Raw genomic sequence first — 13,772 nt, 5'->3', positions numbered from 1 at the left:
TCCAAGAGGCATGCGACACAATTAGGGAATGCATGATACAATTCTAATGGGTGTGTGATACTTTATTGTATTGCACCATGCTGACACATGGTTGCCCAAGAAAGCAAGAAACACTTAAGGACAACAACCAAAGGGTAAAAGTAGAGTATAAAACCTCCACATTAGGGAATACCAAATCCATATTTTGAGGCAAGAACACTCGAACCAAATCTAAAAGACGGAAACAACACTAACCATCCAACAAATAGTAAGAAGGAAAAGTATGGAAGGGAAACATTGCAATGTACTAAAAGCAACATTATAATAACACAATTAACATTGCAATGAACAAAACAACTAAGTACACGGTTCCTCCCAACCATCAATAGCGTCATAAGACCATCGTGGGCACTAGCCACCCCCCATGCGTAACATCCCAAGCCACCGACCAGATCGTCAATACTATCATAATAGGGATGTCACTACTAAACATGCTATAACATAAGCATAAGAAAATCTAGCATGCTAGAAACAAAGCATAAGATAATCCTATAAGTAGATAACATCACCTATCACATGCTAATCATCATAATAAGGAAATGTGTCAGTAACTAACATCATCAAAACATGATATACAAGCATCCTAATGAAAGCATAAATCAGAAGAAAACATACTCTAAAAACTAAAGTACCAAGTGAAAACATCCAGCAACGGTTGCACTAGAACAATAGACTGTCTCTGTACACCTGTTCCTAGCAGTGGTATAGGTAGCTCTTCCTCCCAACCACGTGGCACCCATAGGGCCACACCCGTCGTGCTGATGGAGATAACGATCCAACCATAAACACACATAAGCAACATCCATGGCTAACACACACGTCAGGCACTATGATGACTGAATCCAAGACATGGACAATGCATAAACTGCAGATCCTGGTTAGACACTTAAAGGACTACTAAGTAGGGGCTAACATCATGGAGAGTTGTTTGGCATTGACAAGCCCAAGTTGGTACTGGCAGCTCTCCACTTCCCAACAGAAGGAGCACATCCTAAATCATTTTTATTATCTTTACATTTTATTACCACCCAATGTTTAAGTTTAGTTATCACTTGTTTACAAAGCTTCTACATGCCAACCCTCGGGAAATAGACACCGAGCTGTAGAGATAAAAGCCCCCTCCATATGCTGCCCTACCCTACCCATGCTCATCCAACGATGAGTGCCCATATGCATGCAAATTCCCAACACAACCCCAATGATAATAAATTTTGGAAGTAACACAAAAGATCGAGCCCCATAGGTCACCCAAAAAATGTACGTGCATGTACTCGTGTGTGGCGCACCATCATCACAAAGATCAAGCACAAGGACTGGATGAGAACACAAAGTAGAAAGTCCCTCAACTGAAAATAGAATCAAGAAGACAGACACAACACACATCCCAATGCAACATAAAAGTGCAATAGTTGTCTAACTGATATCCAAACAAATCATCTAGGTCCACGACCCACATTGTGCCAAGAAAACAAGGTGACATGCGAAATGAGGTAAAAACCCCAAAATTTGGAAAATTTTCAAAATTAAAACCCATTTAGCCTTTGGGCGTAAAAACCTAAAAAATCCAAAAATAATGAGTTTGGACATCGTATTAAAAAATGACCAACATAACAGCTCAAAACCCCAAAGCCCCATCCCAAAAATAGGGAAAACGTTCATACCCGACCAATCGGGCAGAGCAGCAAACAAAAACAGAGGGGAACACTAGTTCTCAGCCTCCTAACATACTACTACAAGAAACAGAAGCTAAAACGAAGTAAAAATAATAAAACAGGAAGGCCCTACCTAACAGAAAAAGGGGCAAAAACCAAAACTCGTGCAATAAAATAAATAACCAGCCAAATCTGCTAAAAGTGATGGTAAAGCATAAAGTCCCCAAGCTGGATCCAACGAGACTGCCCTCATGAAAAAGCCATGCTCATAGCTCCTAGAATGAACAGAATTTGAATCCTTCATAAAAGGGTCCTAAAAAAGCTCTCAAATTTTCTATTTAAAAGAGTGAGAAGTGAATAATGAAATCACTATTTCAATACTTATTCACTTTTCAAGTGAATAGTCAGTTAGGGAAAATAGCCAACTAGAGTAGCTAGACTCTGAATCGCCCCAAATGAAAACAGGTTATTCTTCGTAATGAGAATTCACCTAAGGCAAAGCTACCAGAAATTGAATCCAAAAATATTTAAAACCTAAAAAACCCAAATTCACAGAAAATCACTTAACACTTTCATGTCAGAGCGAACCTCTAAATGCACAGACATGCTCACTGGTCTAATCACATAATGCAGATGAGTTTGGATTTACTAATCACTGAAAGGTTTTAATTTAAAATAATTAAATAAGGATACGTCGACCATACAAGGACGACATTGGTAAAATGTGAATAGCTAAATCACTATCTCCATGTGCCAATACCAGGGATATAAATTCTACACACTAAAATACACGACCAAGTGCAATTGCATATAATATCATAGCCGAAGCAACATGCATTAAATACTTAATTAATCCATTTACATCACTTATGTTCGCAAAAAGCATAAAAATACAAGACTAAAGTAAATAACCATAGCATAAAAATCCATCTCATAACATAATCAACAATATGTCCAATAAACCATATAACCAGATATCCTCATAGATCCACTGTCATCTCAAAATAGCATCAACATGTAAATATGATAAACTGAATAGTATAGCAGTAATGCATCTATGGGGCTGAATCAAAGTATACATCTGACCCTCAAGTCATCTCAAAATACAAATAACAATAAGAGTATCAAGTATCTCTTGGATCAAAATAAACAAGGTACAGACTGCAAACACGAGAGACATTGCACGCTAAAATGGATAAAGATGGTTTCTTTCTTTGATAAATTTTGGTTGTACCAATATTTGAAAGTTGAAGGTTATGTAGTGCCAAAAGAGGTGAAGAACTTGGATTTTGAACGCTATAGGGTTATCCTTCTAACTTGGTTCTTAAGAAAAAAAAGAGGAGAGCTTAAAAGATAAAGAAATGATTATGATGGATGACTCTAAAGAAGACTCGAATGATGGTTTAATCATCATTCATTGCATGAGCTAATTTTAGCAGATTTATGGTTTTCAAGTCTTAGAATTTTATTATATAAGTTTTTAGTAGAAAAATATAATTGTTAGCTTTAGTCTGAAACTTTGATGGATAATCTTTTTCGAGTTTGATAGTTTGGTAAGCTTAATCCTAAACTCTGTTGTATTAACTCCAATCTATCTTATGGTAAGTTCTTGCTTTATTCATAGCTCTTAGCCTATTTTCTAGGTTATTTATCTTTTTCTATATACATCTGTGTGTGTGTACATGCATGCACTTGTATATGCATAGTTTTGGTCTTCTTTGGCACATTATTGAGGTTATCTCTCTTTTATGTACTTTGGTTACCTTCAATTCTTTCCCTTTGTAAATATATATGCACATTGATGTTGTATATATGTGTTCTTATTAATGTCAATTTGTGTATAGATTTACACTATCAATGTGCAACTTCTACTCTTTATATACACATTTTGGTTACCACAAACTCTTTTACCAAGTTTTTAGCACAATGGACATGTTGATGTTGTATGACTTCTACTCTTTATATTATGGGCTATTATGGGTATTAAGTTGTATTTTCTTTGAGATTAATGTGTTTCTTGTCGAGGTTTAGTCCTTAACCAAATTTTATTTTCTCTATGATGATCTCTTACGAAAATTCCCCAATGTATCATTTTGACAAGAGAGGTCTTTGGGGACATGGTTATTATGGTTTTATGGTGACTACTTATAATTATGAAAATGAATTTAGGTATTGTCTTAACAAAGCTTTTGCTTGCTTATCCTTAGTGATTAAATTTGGTAGTTAGGTTATTTTGCATTGCTATGAGAACTATTACAAAACGATGGTTTTTCATAAAATTATCCCTTTGGCATGGACCACTTGATATGCTCATCTTTCTTATTTCTATCATGTTCTTGTGCCCACGTTATTGAGTTTTATATGTATATTGTCTTAGCTTGGTAAGAATATGGAAACATGATCATGGTACTTTTTATAAATGCATGAAGATTTTCACAAAGGATTTTTTTTTTGATATGTCACTTGAGCCTTCTTACAATGGCTAGTCCTCTACAATCCTATGTAGCTCAAACTATGGTTTATTTAATTTTTTCAAGATTTTGTATATTATAGTCCTCACTTTAGAAAAGATCCTTAGAAATCTAAGGGTGCTAAGTTAAAGGATCTCTGGTTATTTATTCTCTGCAGTATGTATCACAAACTATGCCCAAAATAAGTAAGTGCGTAGGTGTAATTTTCCATTTAGTGCACAAATATGTGCAATGTTGATTAAATGTCACTCGCATGTGGGTGGCTTTCTCAGATATAGATGGGGTGAATTTTGAGTAAACTAACAAATGCTCTTAGTCGAAAGGTTGAGATTACTGTGTAGGTTGTATAAGAAAATAGACGATTTAAGTGAGTAGGTGTAATTTTTCATTTAGTTGAGTTGCATAAATATGTGCAATGTTGATTAAATGTCACTTGCATGTGGGTGGCTTTCTTAGATATAGATGGGGTGAATTTTGAGTAAACTAACAAATGCTCTTAGTCGAAAGGTTGAGATTACTGTGTAGGTTGTATAAGAAAATAGACAAGAGGTTCAAATTCACGAAAAAGGATACAACTATCTTAGACAAGTTATTGAAGTAAGTGGCTTAATTTGTAAAATCAAATTTTGTGTATGAAGAAAACAAGATGTAGCATGAATCTGAAATTGCAAGGGAGTGTATGCCCTCTCAAAGTCCTCAAATAATAGGATAGGCATTTGATAAAATTCAAAATGTAAAGGAAGGGATGCCTTCTCAAAGTCCCTTATAAGAAAGGGCAATGTAAGGCACATTAGAAACATGATATTATTGTGTTTGGTGCAATAGGAAAAAATGTAAATCAAAAGTTAAAATTGATAAAATAAAAACTTAATCATTTATTAATAAAAAATAAATATTATGCATAGAAAAATGATGTTTTTAAGAACTTCTTATATATAAATATAAATAGAAGTAAATATTTTTAATAAAATTGATGGTGACTTTTTGCCTTAATCATCTTATAAAACAAGATCTTGTATACATGCTAAGATTTTGAATAAATTATGAAATTACTTTAAGGTAATAATTGTTTAACATTATATATATAGACACACACTTATCGCTTAACCATAAATGATGATTTCATTTTAAATTTGATATTTCTCAACATACTTTACCTAAAACATTAATACTAGAGGCTTACTAGTCTGACAGACAAATCTCTGTTCAGTAGCTTTTAGCGCCATCACCCATGACAGGAGAGCCGTCGTTGTAAGCAAATAATGCATGCCTGCCAGATATATTTTGAAGTTAAAATCTTTCAGTGGACTTTAGATGCTTCCGCAACGATTGCTCTGCAACCATGGGATTTCATTCAGACGAGCCCGTTTAATGTTTTTAGGTGGGAGTTTAAGCTGTTATAGTGTTGCCATTAAGGAAGAAAAACTAGCCATGATAATAAATGACACCAGGAAGGAACTGGATCTCATGGATTCCAGCCAATTTCCAAGTTTCTTGCAGGAGTGTATCAACTTGAAATCCTTGAAATATGGGAAAAAAGTCCATGCCCACATGATAAAATGCTGGCTAAATCCAGCAGAAATATTTATAGGCAACCGTCTCGTAGAAATGTATGCCAAATGCGGAAGTTTATCCGATGCACAGAAAGTGTTTGACAAAATGTCTCGACGAAATTCCTTTTCCTGGAATGTAATTATTTCAGGTTATTATGGATTTTAAGGTTCAAATTCCTGCAGTGGGTATTTAAAATCTGCTGGTTCAAGTGCGTGTGTTTTTGTTTATTTATGGACGTTTTGAATTATACTTCTTGCAGGCTATGCAAAATGTGGGAACATGGAAAAAGCACGGAGGCTCTTTGAGGCAATGCCTCAATGCCAGAGCAGTGGAGTAGCATGGAATACGTTGATTGCAGGATACGCCAAGCAGGACGATGGTGGGGAAGAGGCTCTAAAGATGTTTGAGGTGATGCGGCACGAAGGTTTTGACGCCGATGGATATGCATATGGGAGTGTTCTATGTGGTTGCGCGAGTTTAGGTGCTCTGGATCAAGGCAAGCAGATTCACGGAGATGTTATCAGGCGAGGATTGGATGCAGATGTTTATTTGGGAAGTGCTCTTGTCGATATGTACGCAAAAGGTGGGAGTATAGAAGATGCACGCCAAGCGTTTGACGAAATACCCCAACGAAATGTGGTTTCGTGGAATGGGATGATTGCAGGGTATGAACAAAATGAATTTAGTTATAAGGCCGTGGAATTGTTTATGCAAATGCTGAAGGAAAATGACGGAATTGTTATGCCTGATCAGTTCACTGTAGCGACAGTGGTCAGTGCTTGTGCAAGTCTGTCGGATCTAGTTCTTGGCATGCAGACTCATGGTTATTTAATTAAGAATGGTAGTGTAGTCTGGGATGTGTTTGTTGGGAATGCTCTGGTTGACATGTATGCTAAATGCGGCAGAGTAGATGTTGCACGTCAAATGTTTGAGGAAATGCCTGAACGGGATGTAATTTCATGGACTGCATTAATTGCAGGATATGCAAAATCTGCGAACTTCAAGGAAGCTCAAGAGGTGTTTGACAAAATGCCTGAACGAAATGTGATTTCATGGAATGCTATTATTGCTGGTCGTGCACAGAATGGCCATTGCGAAGAGGCTATAGGGCTTTTTCGCAAAATGAAGCGTGAAGGCATTTATCCAACTCACTATACGTTTGCTAATGTTCTTAGTGCTTGTGCCAGCTTGGCTACCTTAGAACTTGGAGAGCAGATCCATTCCCACATTGTGAAAACTGGGTTCCAGTTCAAATTTGGATTTGATGCAGATGTTTTTGTAGGGAATTCTCTCGTTGACATGTATGCAAAATGTGGCTGTATAGTCAAAGCACGTCTTGCGTTCGACAAACTTCATGACAGAGATGGAGTATCATGGAATGCCATGATTGTTGGTTATGCCCAGAATGGGTATGGTAAAGAAGCTTTAGAAGTCTTTAAGCTGATGCTTCGTGAAGGTATGACTCCCGATCGCATTACGCTTGTTGGTGTCCTTTCTGCATGTAGCCATGCAGGTCTGGTGGATGAAGGTCGACATTATTTTAATTCTATGAGTAAAGACCATTGTATCACACCATTATCAGAGCATTATGCTTGTATGATAGACATTCTTGGGCGCGCCGGTCACCTCGACGAAGCAGAGAAAATTATAAAAAGTATGCCATTTGAAGCAGATTCAATCACATATGGGGTATTACTTGCTGCCTGTAGAATTCATGGCAACGTGGAGCTAGGACAGTGGGCTGCACAGCGCATCTTTGAGTCGGATCCACAAAACTCTGGGCCATATGTGCTACTTTCAAACCTTTATGCAGATGCTGGAAGATGGGATGATGTAGATAAGGTTCGAAAACTGATGAAAGACAGAGGAGTACAAAAGAAACCAGGATGCAGTTGGGTTGAGGTTAGTAGCAGGGTGCACATATTCACAGCAGAAGACAAATCACACCCACAAGCAAGAGAAATCTATGCATCATTGGAAAGAATGGCTGCCCAAATGAAGGAGGTCGGGTATGTACCTAACACGAAATTTGTTCTACATGATGTCGATGAAGAGCGGAAGGAAAATATCCTATCATACCATAGCGAGAAACTTGCAATTGCATTTGGGCTTATCAGCACACCTCCAGGAAAGCTTATTAGAGTTGTCAAGAACCTTCGTGTGTGTGGCGATTGCCATACGGCCATCAAGTTCATTTCCAAGGTTGCTGGGCGAGAAATAGTCGTAAGAGATGCCAGCCGCTTTCACCATTTCAGGGATGGACTGTGTTCGTGTAGGGATTATTGGTGAAGCTTGTCATGGCTAATTACCATTCAAATGTTATATCATCTGTACCGCCTTGTAAGCATACAACAAAAGTTATTTTGATTCCGATGCACGAGCGACATGCATCACGCATTTTGAAATGAACCTGTACAGATAAGTCACCTGACATTTCAGATATACCGGCTTAGATAAGTTGACAACGATGAATTGAGTTTCTGGTTTGAACAGATGAGGAGGCCTTTTTCATTGTGTGATATCCGGGAGAATGTTATGTGGACTTTTGCAAAGGAAATCTGATTAAACTTTTAACTGTTTAGTGGCCAAAGGGCGCACTCAGGTTTTTCTTTCCCACTTCTGGCCGTTGGATTCCTTATAAAGAGCTGTCTGGACCATTCCCATCAATATTGTTTTGGTGGATTCAATCATGCTGAATTGAAAGAGGGCAACAACAATGGCAGATTCAAGAAAACCCATGACAGTATAGTAGTTCATATTGCAGAAGAAAAAGAAAGCTTATGCAGCTTTGGGATGAGCTCGTCACTTTTATCTGTTTTAATACAGTAGATTAAATTGTACACACCATGTACCACTTATGCGGAAAGTTCTTCCATTCTCGAATTCAAATTGAGTTTACTTTAAATACCTCATGTACTTACCATGACAGCAAGCAGGGGTGAAAAAAATGAAGCGAATGGAAGTAGTGCTGAATCTTATTCTGATGCAGAGGCAAATTAATCCACTGAATTCGTAGAACAAACATTCATATCATGAAAAAATGGAAATATAGAGGTTCAGTTTCGCGCTATTTATAACGAGAGATGCTTCAGCACAATAATTTTTTTCTTGAAAAGAAAGCTTATTAACCTGACGGTAAAGTTTTGTGTTTGCAGACACATTACAACTTTGTAGCAGATTTGATTTTTATGGGGAAATTTTCTCTACAATCAACTATTTCAATGAGACATGAAGCAGAGCAAAATTATCAACAGCTTTCGGAGCATTTATATGTTAACTGAAACAATAAGAGGTTTGTAAGTCTCTCCTGCAAGCATATTAATTCTACACTTGAGATTATATATTGAACTGTGCTAAATATGATACAACTTTTTGTCAGTTTTAGTACTTGAAACACACATCTGGAGTCGTGGTTTTTGCATTGGTTGGATTGCTTTTTTATTGGTTATGCTGATGCATCATAGTGCATATATTTAATATAATGCTACTAAACGTTTCAAGTAAATATTAGAATCTTCGTATGAAATTCTTATATGTAGATTATTGAGATCAGAAGAAGGCCAATTCATCTGTCTCGCAACTCCCTATTCATTTTGGGTTATTGATCAGCCAATTGAATGCATTGCTTACAACATAGAAAATCCAAACGTGAAATGCTGTGGGTTGAACAAACCTAATTGTTTGTTATTTTTCTTGAACAATAATTATTGTCTTTGGGATCATTTCTGGAATTCCGTCAATTCCTCCAATGCCTTCTCTTTGTTTTCAAAAAAACTTGGGCATTTTTCCACTAGTTGAACCTATTCATTTTGGGCCAATTTTTGTTCGTGACAGTTTTGGTTGGGAATCAGGTACGATTAGTGAGAGTTTTCTGTGATAGGCACAAGATCACAAGGTACAGGCTCCCCTCCAGTTCATGTTTTTTACTGAAGTGCGTGTTGTACCAACGTCATGTTAGATAGTTTATTTGATGCACTGTAGTTTCTGGTGGGGACGGCCACCTGATTCCTGAAGTCCAAATAAAACCAGTTTTGATTAAGAAATTATTATTTTTTGCTACGACCTAATTGTGCAATGTGTGTGTCAAGCAAAATATGAAACATGTCTGACATTTTTATTAATGCAAAGGGGAGCAAACAAATACTACTAACATCGCATGCTTTTGTGCAGGAGACAAAAATATTCCTAGCATGATGGTGTAAAGAAATGAATGCTGAATGTCATGATCATAGCCTTATATCTTAATCTTCAATAGTTCATATTCCATAACAGGCAGAAAGGTACAACCATGTATGCTAGAACATGCAAATTGTTGTTGCTGCAGATTGGTCGATGGGATACACGTGTCAAAGAGGGTTCATGGCACTAATAAAACAGTGGCGAAGATCAATGATAGTAGGAGTGCACATGTTCCAATAGCTATAATAGCAATTGTTGATTTGATACCCACACTTGTTGATTTCATGTCCAATATTGTTGACAACATCATAGCAATAAACGTGACCTTACAGAAAGTAAACCAGAATCAATATCCAGATCATAAAAACAAAACGACCGACATTAAACAGTTAGCAGCAACCAAACCCCTACCTCACTAAAAAAAACATTGAATAATTAGGCCCAACCCTCAAATAAAAAACTTTAAGCATATTTAAACTCTTAGAGAAACTAACCTTTAAAGACATACCAATCTTTGAACTATTTCTAGCACTAACATATGATTATAACAACTAAAATAATCAATCATAGTTTTGAGAGGCACTACAACCATAAAAACTAAAAGAAAAGCAACCACTAAGACTAATCAAATTGACCTCAAAACTATTAGGCTTGCTACTAAGCTTGCACCACACATCATAACTAATATTGACCAAATTATTGAAATGGACATTGGCTCAAAAAATAGTAGACACCATCTGCTTCATCTTTCAATAGTAAGGGACTCCTAATTCCTTGAGAGTAAATCTAAGTACTCTCTCCAGTCATCATAGTCCAAGTTTGGGTCCAACGTTGTCTCTCCGCATTGTTGATCATCCTCATAACACTTGTTTGCTCTTTTCCTCATCTTGCTTTGCCCAAAAACTAGACTTGTAATCGATTTTCTCGTTACACCATTTGTAATGATGCAAAGAGCACTAATAACACAACCCAACTACGTATTGTTGTTTTTGAAGGATGTATCCCTCTCTTTGAGATTCTTGACCTTGATGTACAAACCATCAATTTGGGTTGTTAATTATGAGATTTGGTTACCCTTCTTGGCCAAGGTAAGCTCTAAAGCCTTCTATCCCAGGTTGTCCTCATCACTATTCTTTGGAATAGGGGATTTATGTTCCATGAGATCCCCATATTCTTCCAAATCAATTGTAAGGTCAATAGGACCCCAACCTTATCAATTAATTCAATCGGTACTAAGATGCAAGGGTTCTTGGGCAATTCATTAGGGTTTTTATCCAAGGAGTTAAAACAACTTGTAAAAGGAGAACAATCAAATTCAAATGGTAAATGGAAAAGATTAGTCCTTGGTGGAGAGAGGGAGAGGCCCCTTCTGCAAAGTTAGTACAAATTAAGGAGAATAAGGGGAAAAGGATATCAATTTGTAGACATGGTGATTGTGTAAAGGAAAATGGTAACCGTGAACATTGGTAATATCCCTTCTAATGTAAAATTATTCATGACACGAAAGCTAATCATTGCATAAGGGGAAGGGAATAGAGATCTATCGTACCCATTTTGAATTACTTTCAATTTTCTCTCCTCTCGAATAATTTATTGATATAGACCTTGTAGTCTCTCTACCTTCTTATATCTACATTTGAGTTCCATGGCCTTTGCAATAAGCTTAGGGTGACCATTAAATTAATACTACCAATGGCAACATTGTCGTAATACCAAGAAGTGAAGAACTTGGTCAAAAGCAACCTTTTATAGCCTCTCATCGACATGTAGGGTCTCATCTTTTCTCTAGTGAAAAGGTCCTATAACTTATGATTTTGCATAAAGTTGTTATTGATGATGATGACTATCCATAATTGAATGAAATATATCCCTTAGTTTTGAAAAGAAACTAGTCATGCGATGTTAGATCAATTGCACGATTATGGGTCTCCCTTTTGCATGACCACTAGTCACATTTACTTTGGGTTGTTTTGGACATATTAACAAAAAGCATGGTGATTGGTATCATATTTGATGATATGGCCTTGGAACTTTAGTGATAAGCAAGGGACTTAGCAAGTAAGTTGTTGCCAACAAATGGGAGTGATTTAAAATTTCCATGTAGGATTTTGAGAAGCACAAAGTTAGGGTGCTCAACTATTAGGTCCTCTCACCTAATCAATTACAATCAAACTTTATGAGTTTTATGTCAATAAATGCAACAACTCTTAGATTCTTGCAATAATGGTTAAAACTTGAGCCACTTGCGAAACCTTTCAAAGTCTAACATAGAAAAATCACTAGTTTTAGATTAACTTCCCTAGATCTAATTTGATGAAATCAGAAGTCTAGACTAAATTCTCTAGCCTTTTAGATACATTGGTGTAGCCAAAAATGTTTTCATGGTTCACCAAAGATTGAGTCACACCCTAAAAATATTACAATTCTCAAGCTTTAAAAATTAGGAAAGTTGGACCAAAAATCAATGAGCAAGAAGTCATTTGAAACGTAATGTCATAATAGTACCCACAATACTACACAAAGTCAAATAATAAGCTAATAAATGCTATATTCAATTAGTCAAGAAAACAAAGAGATGGAAAATTAGAGAGCATAAGTCATTAGAAGCAAGAAAAAGGAAAGCAAAGCTAAGTGTACTTGTAAGAAACAGAAAGACGAAGATGGAATACAAGACATGACTTATTCCACTTACTATATTAAGCTTGAATGGGCCTATCTAAGAAAGCTAAACTAGGTGTAGAAAAGATCTAATACAAAATGAAAATATATAAAATTCTAGATTAATAGGTTTATTATACAGGAGTCCATATTTGAGTCATGATCTAATGCAATTGAATATGGCACCAAACTGTTTGATGTTGCATCTAGTTTAAGGGTTATACAAAAAACTACAAATTTTGCCCCAAAAAACTTGCAGACATACATGCAAATAACCAAAATCATAAATATGATATAAAAGATAAACTATAGTAAACTAAAATATAAGAAATCATGTGTGTTTTTTATTAGATAAACATGTTTGATTCGAGCTATGAACTAGAGGAAGATTTTTAAGGACCACAAAACCTTGTACACCAACAAAGATGACAATAAAATGAAACTTGAACCAACAATTAAATAGACCTTAAATTAGTAAGGCCCCCAAGAAACAAGGAAAAAAATTGCAGTACGACACCCATAACAACAAAGGAGGTTTGAACCAAGTAAAAGCCTACAAGAAAGTAGTAAGTTGTGAGCTTCTTATTTAGGAGGTCTTTGGTTTGAGTCTACACGAGCATAATAAATTACAACACATAATAATTGGTTGCGACCTCTCACTAATAAGAAACAAATGAGGTTCAAACCCAAACCCCACCAAAGAGCTCTAAGTGTAGTTAAACTTTGATCCTTTTGGGTAACTATGTCTTTCTGTTAAGAACTAGTCCCATCTAAAGGACATGTAATCATAGCTTTTGATTTTCTTTTTTTGTGCAATGGAAGTCCATTCATGTCTATCAATAGGATCCACAACTATAACATTCAACTTATTTCTTTTATTTGAAACACAACCTTTTTTAACTTGTCCTTTAAGGGATGTTTAGGTAGGGTCATCTCAAGTGGACCTTTGAAAATTAAAGGAATTTCTAAGTGAACCTTCAAACATTAAATCTAGTTATAAGGATTTTTTGTATTAGTCAATGTTATCTTTCTTGATGCAAAATACTTATAAAGCTACTGACCTTATTATAGATTGGTAAAGATAAACTAAATAGACAATAACTAGTAGTGGTTGTTTCTGTAACATCCTGCTTGGGAACCCAAAAGAAATAAATCTAATATGTTACAAAGTTCACTGAACTATTTTTTTTCAAATTTAAACAACATCAAAGTAGCAATG

At 36.0% G+C, this 13,772-nt stretch overlaps 1 protein-coding gene across 2 annotated transcripts; it reads left to right on the top strand.

Annotated features, from left to right (window-relative positions):
* Window positions 1-5,288: 5,288 nt before the first annotated feature.
* Window positions 5,289-10,165, top strand: LOC149535459 (pentatricopeptide repeat-containing protein At2g13600-like). 2 transcript variants are annotated; one of them, XR_016357248.1, is made up of 3 exons: window positions 5,289-5,864; window positions 5,976-9,008; window positions 9,887-10,165. XR_016357248.1 is itself a non-coding variant. In XM_089805352.1 (2 exons), exons 1-2 carry the CDS (start codon window positions 5,477-5,479, stop codon window positions 8,003-8,005), a joined length of 2,418 nt encoding a protein of 805 aa, XP_089661478.1. In that variant the 5' UTR covers window positions 5,289-5,476; the 3' UTR covers window positions 8,006-9,114. The 2 variants fall into 2 exon arrangements, 1 of the variants encoding a protein (XP_089661478.1); XM_089805352.1 differs by lacking the exon at window positions 9,887-10,165 and having other exon boundaries at window positions 5,976-9,114.
* The last annotated feature ends 3,607 nt before the right edge of the window (window positions 10,166-13,772 follow it).

The sequence above is a fragment of the Cupressus sempervirens genome, chromosome 10, assembly GCF_028749045.1.
Source record: "Cupressus sempervirens isolate cs-2001-9-10 chromosome 10, ASM2874904v1, whole genome shotgun sequence".
Taxonomy (NCBI): domain Eukaryota; kingdom Viridiplantae; phylum Streptophyta; class Pinopsida; order Cupressales; family Cupressaceae; genus Cupressus; species Cupressus sempervirens.
The sequence above is the reverse complement of the archived record's forward strand: the minus strand, read 5'-3'. Positions and strand labels throughout refer to the sequence as shown.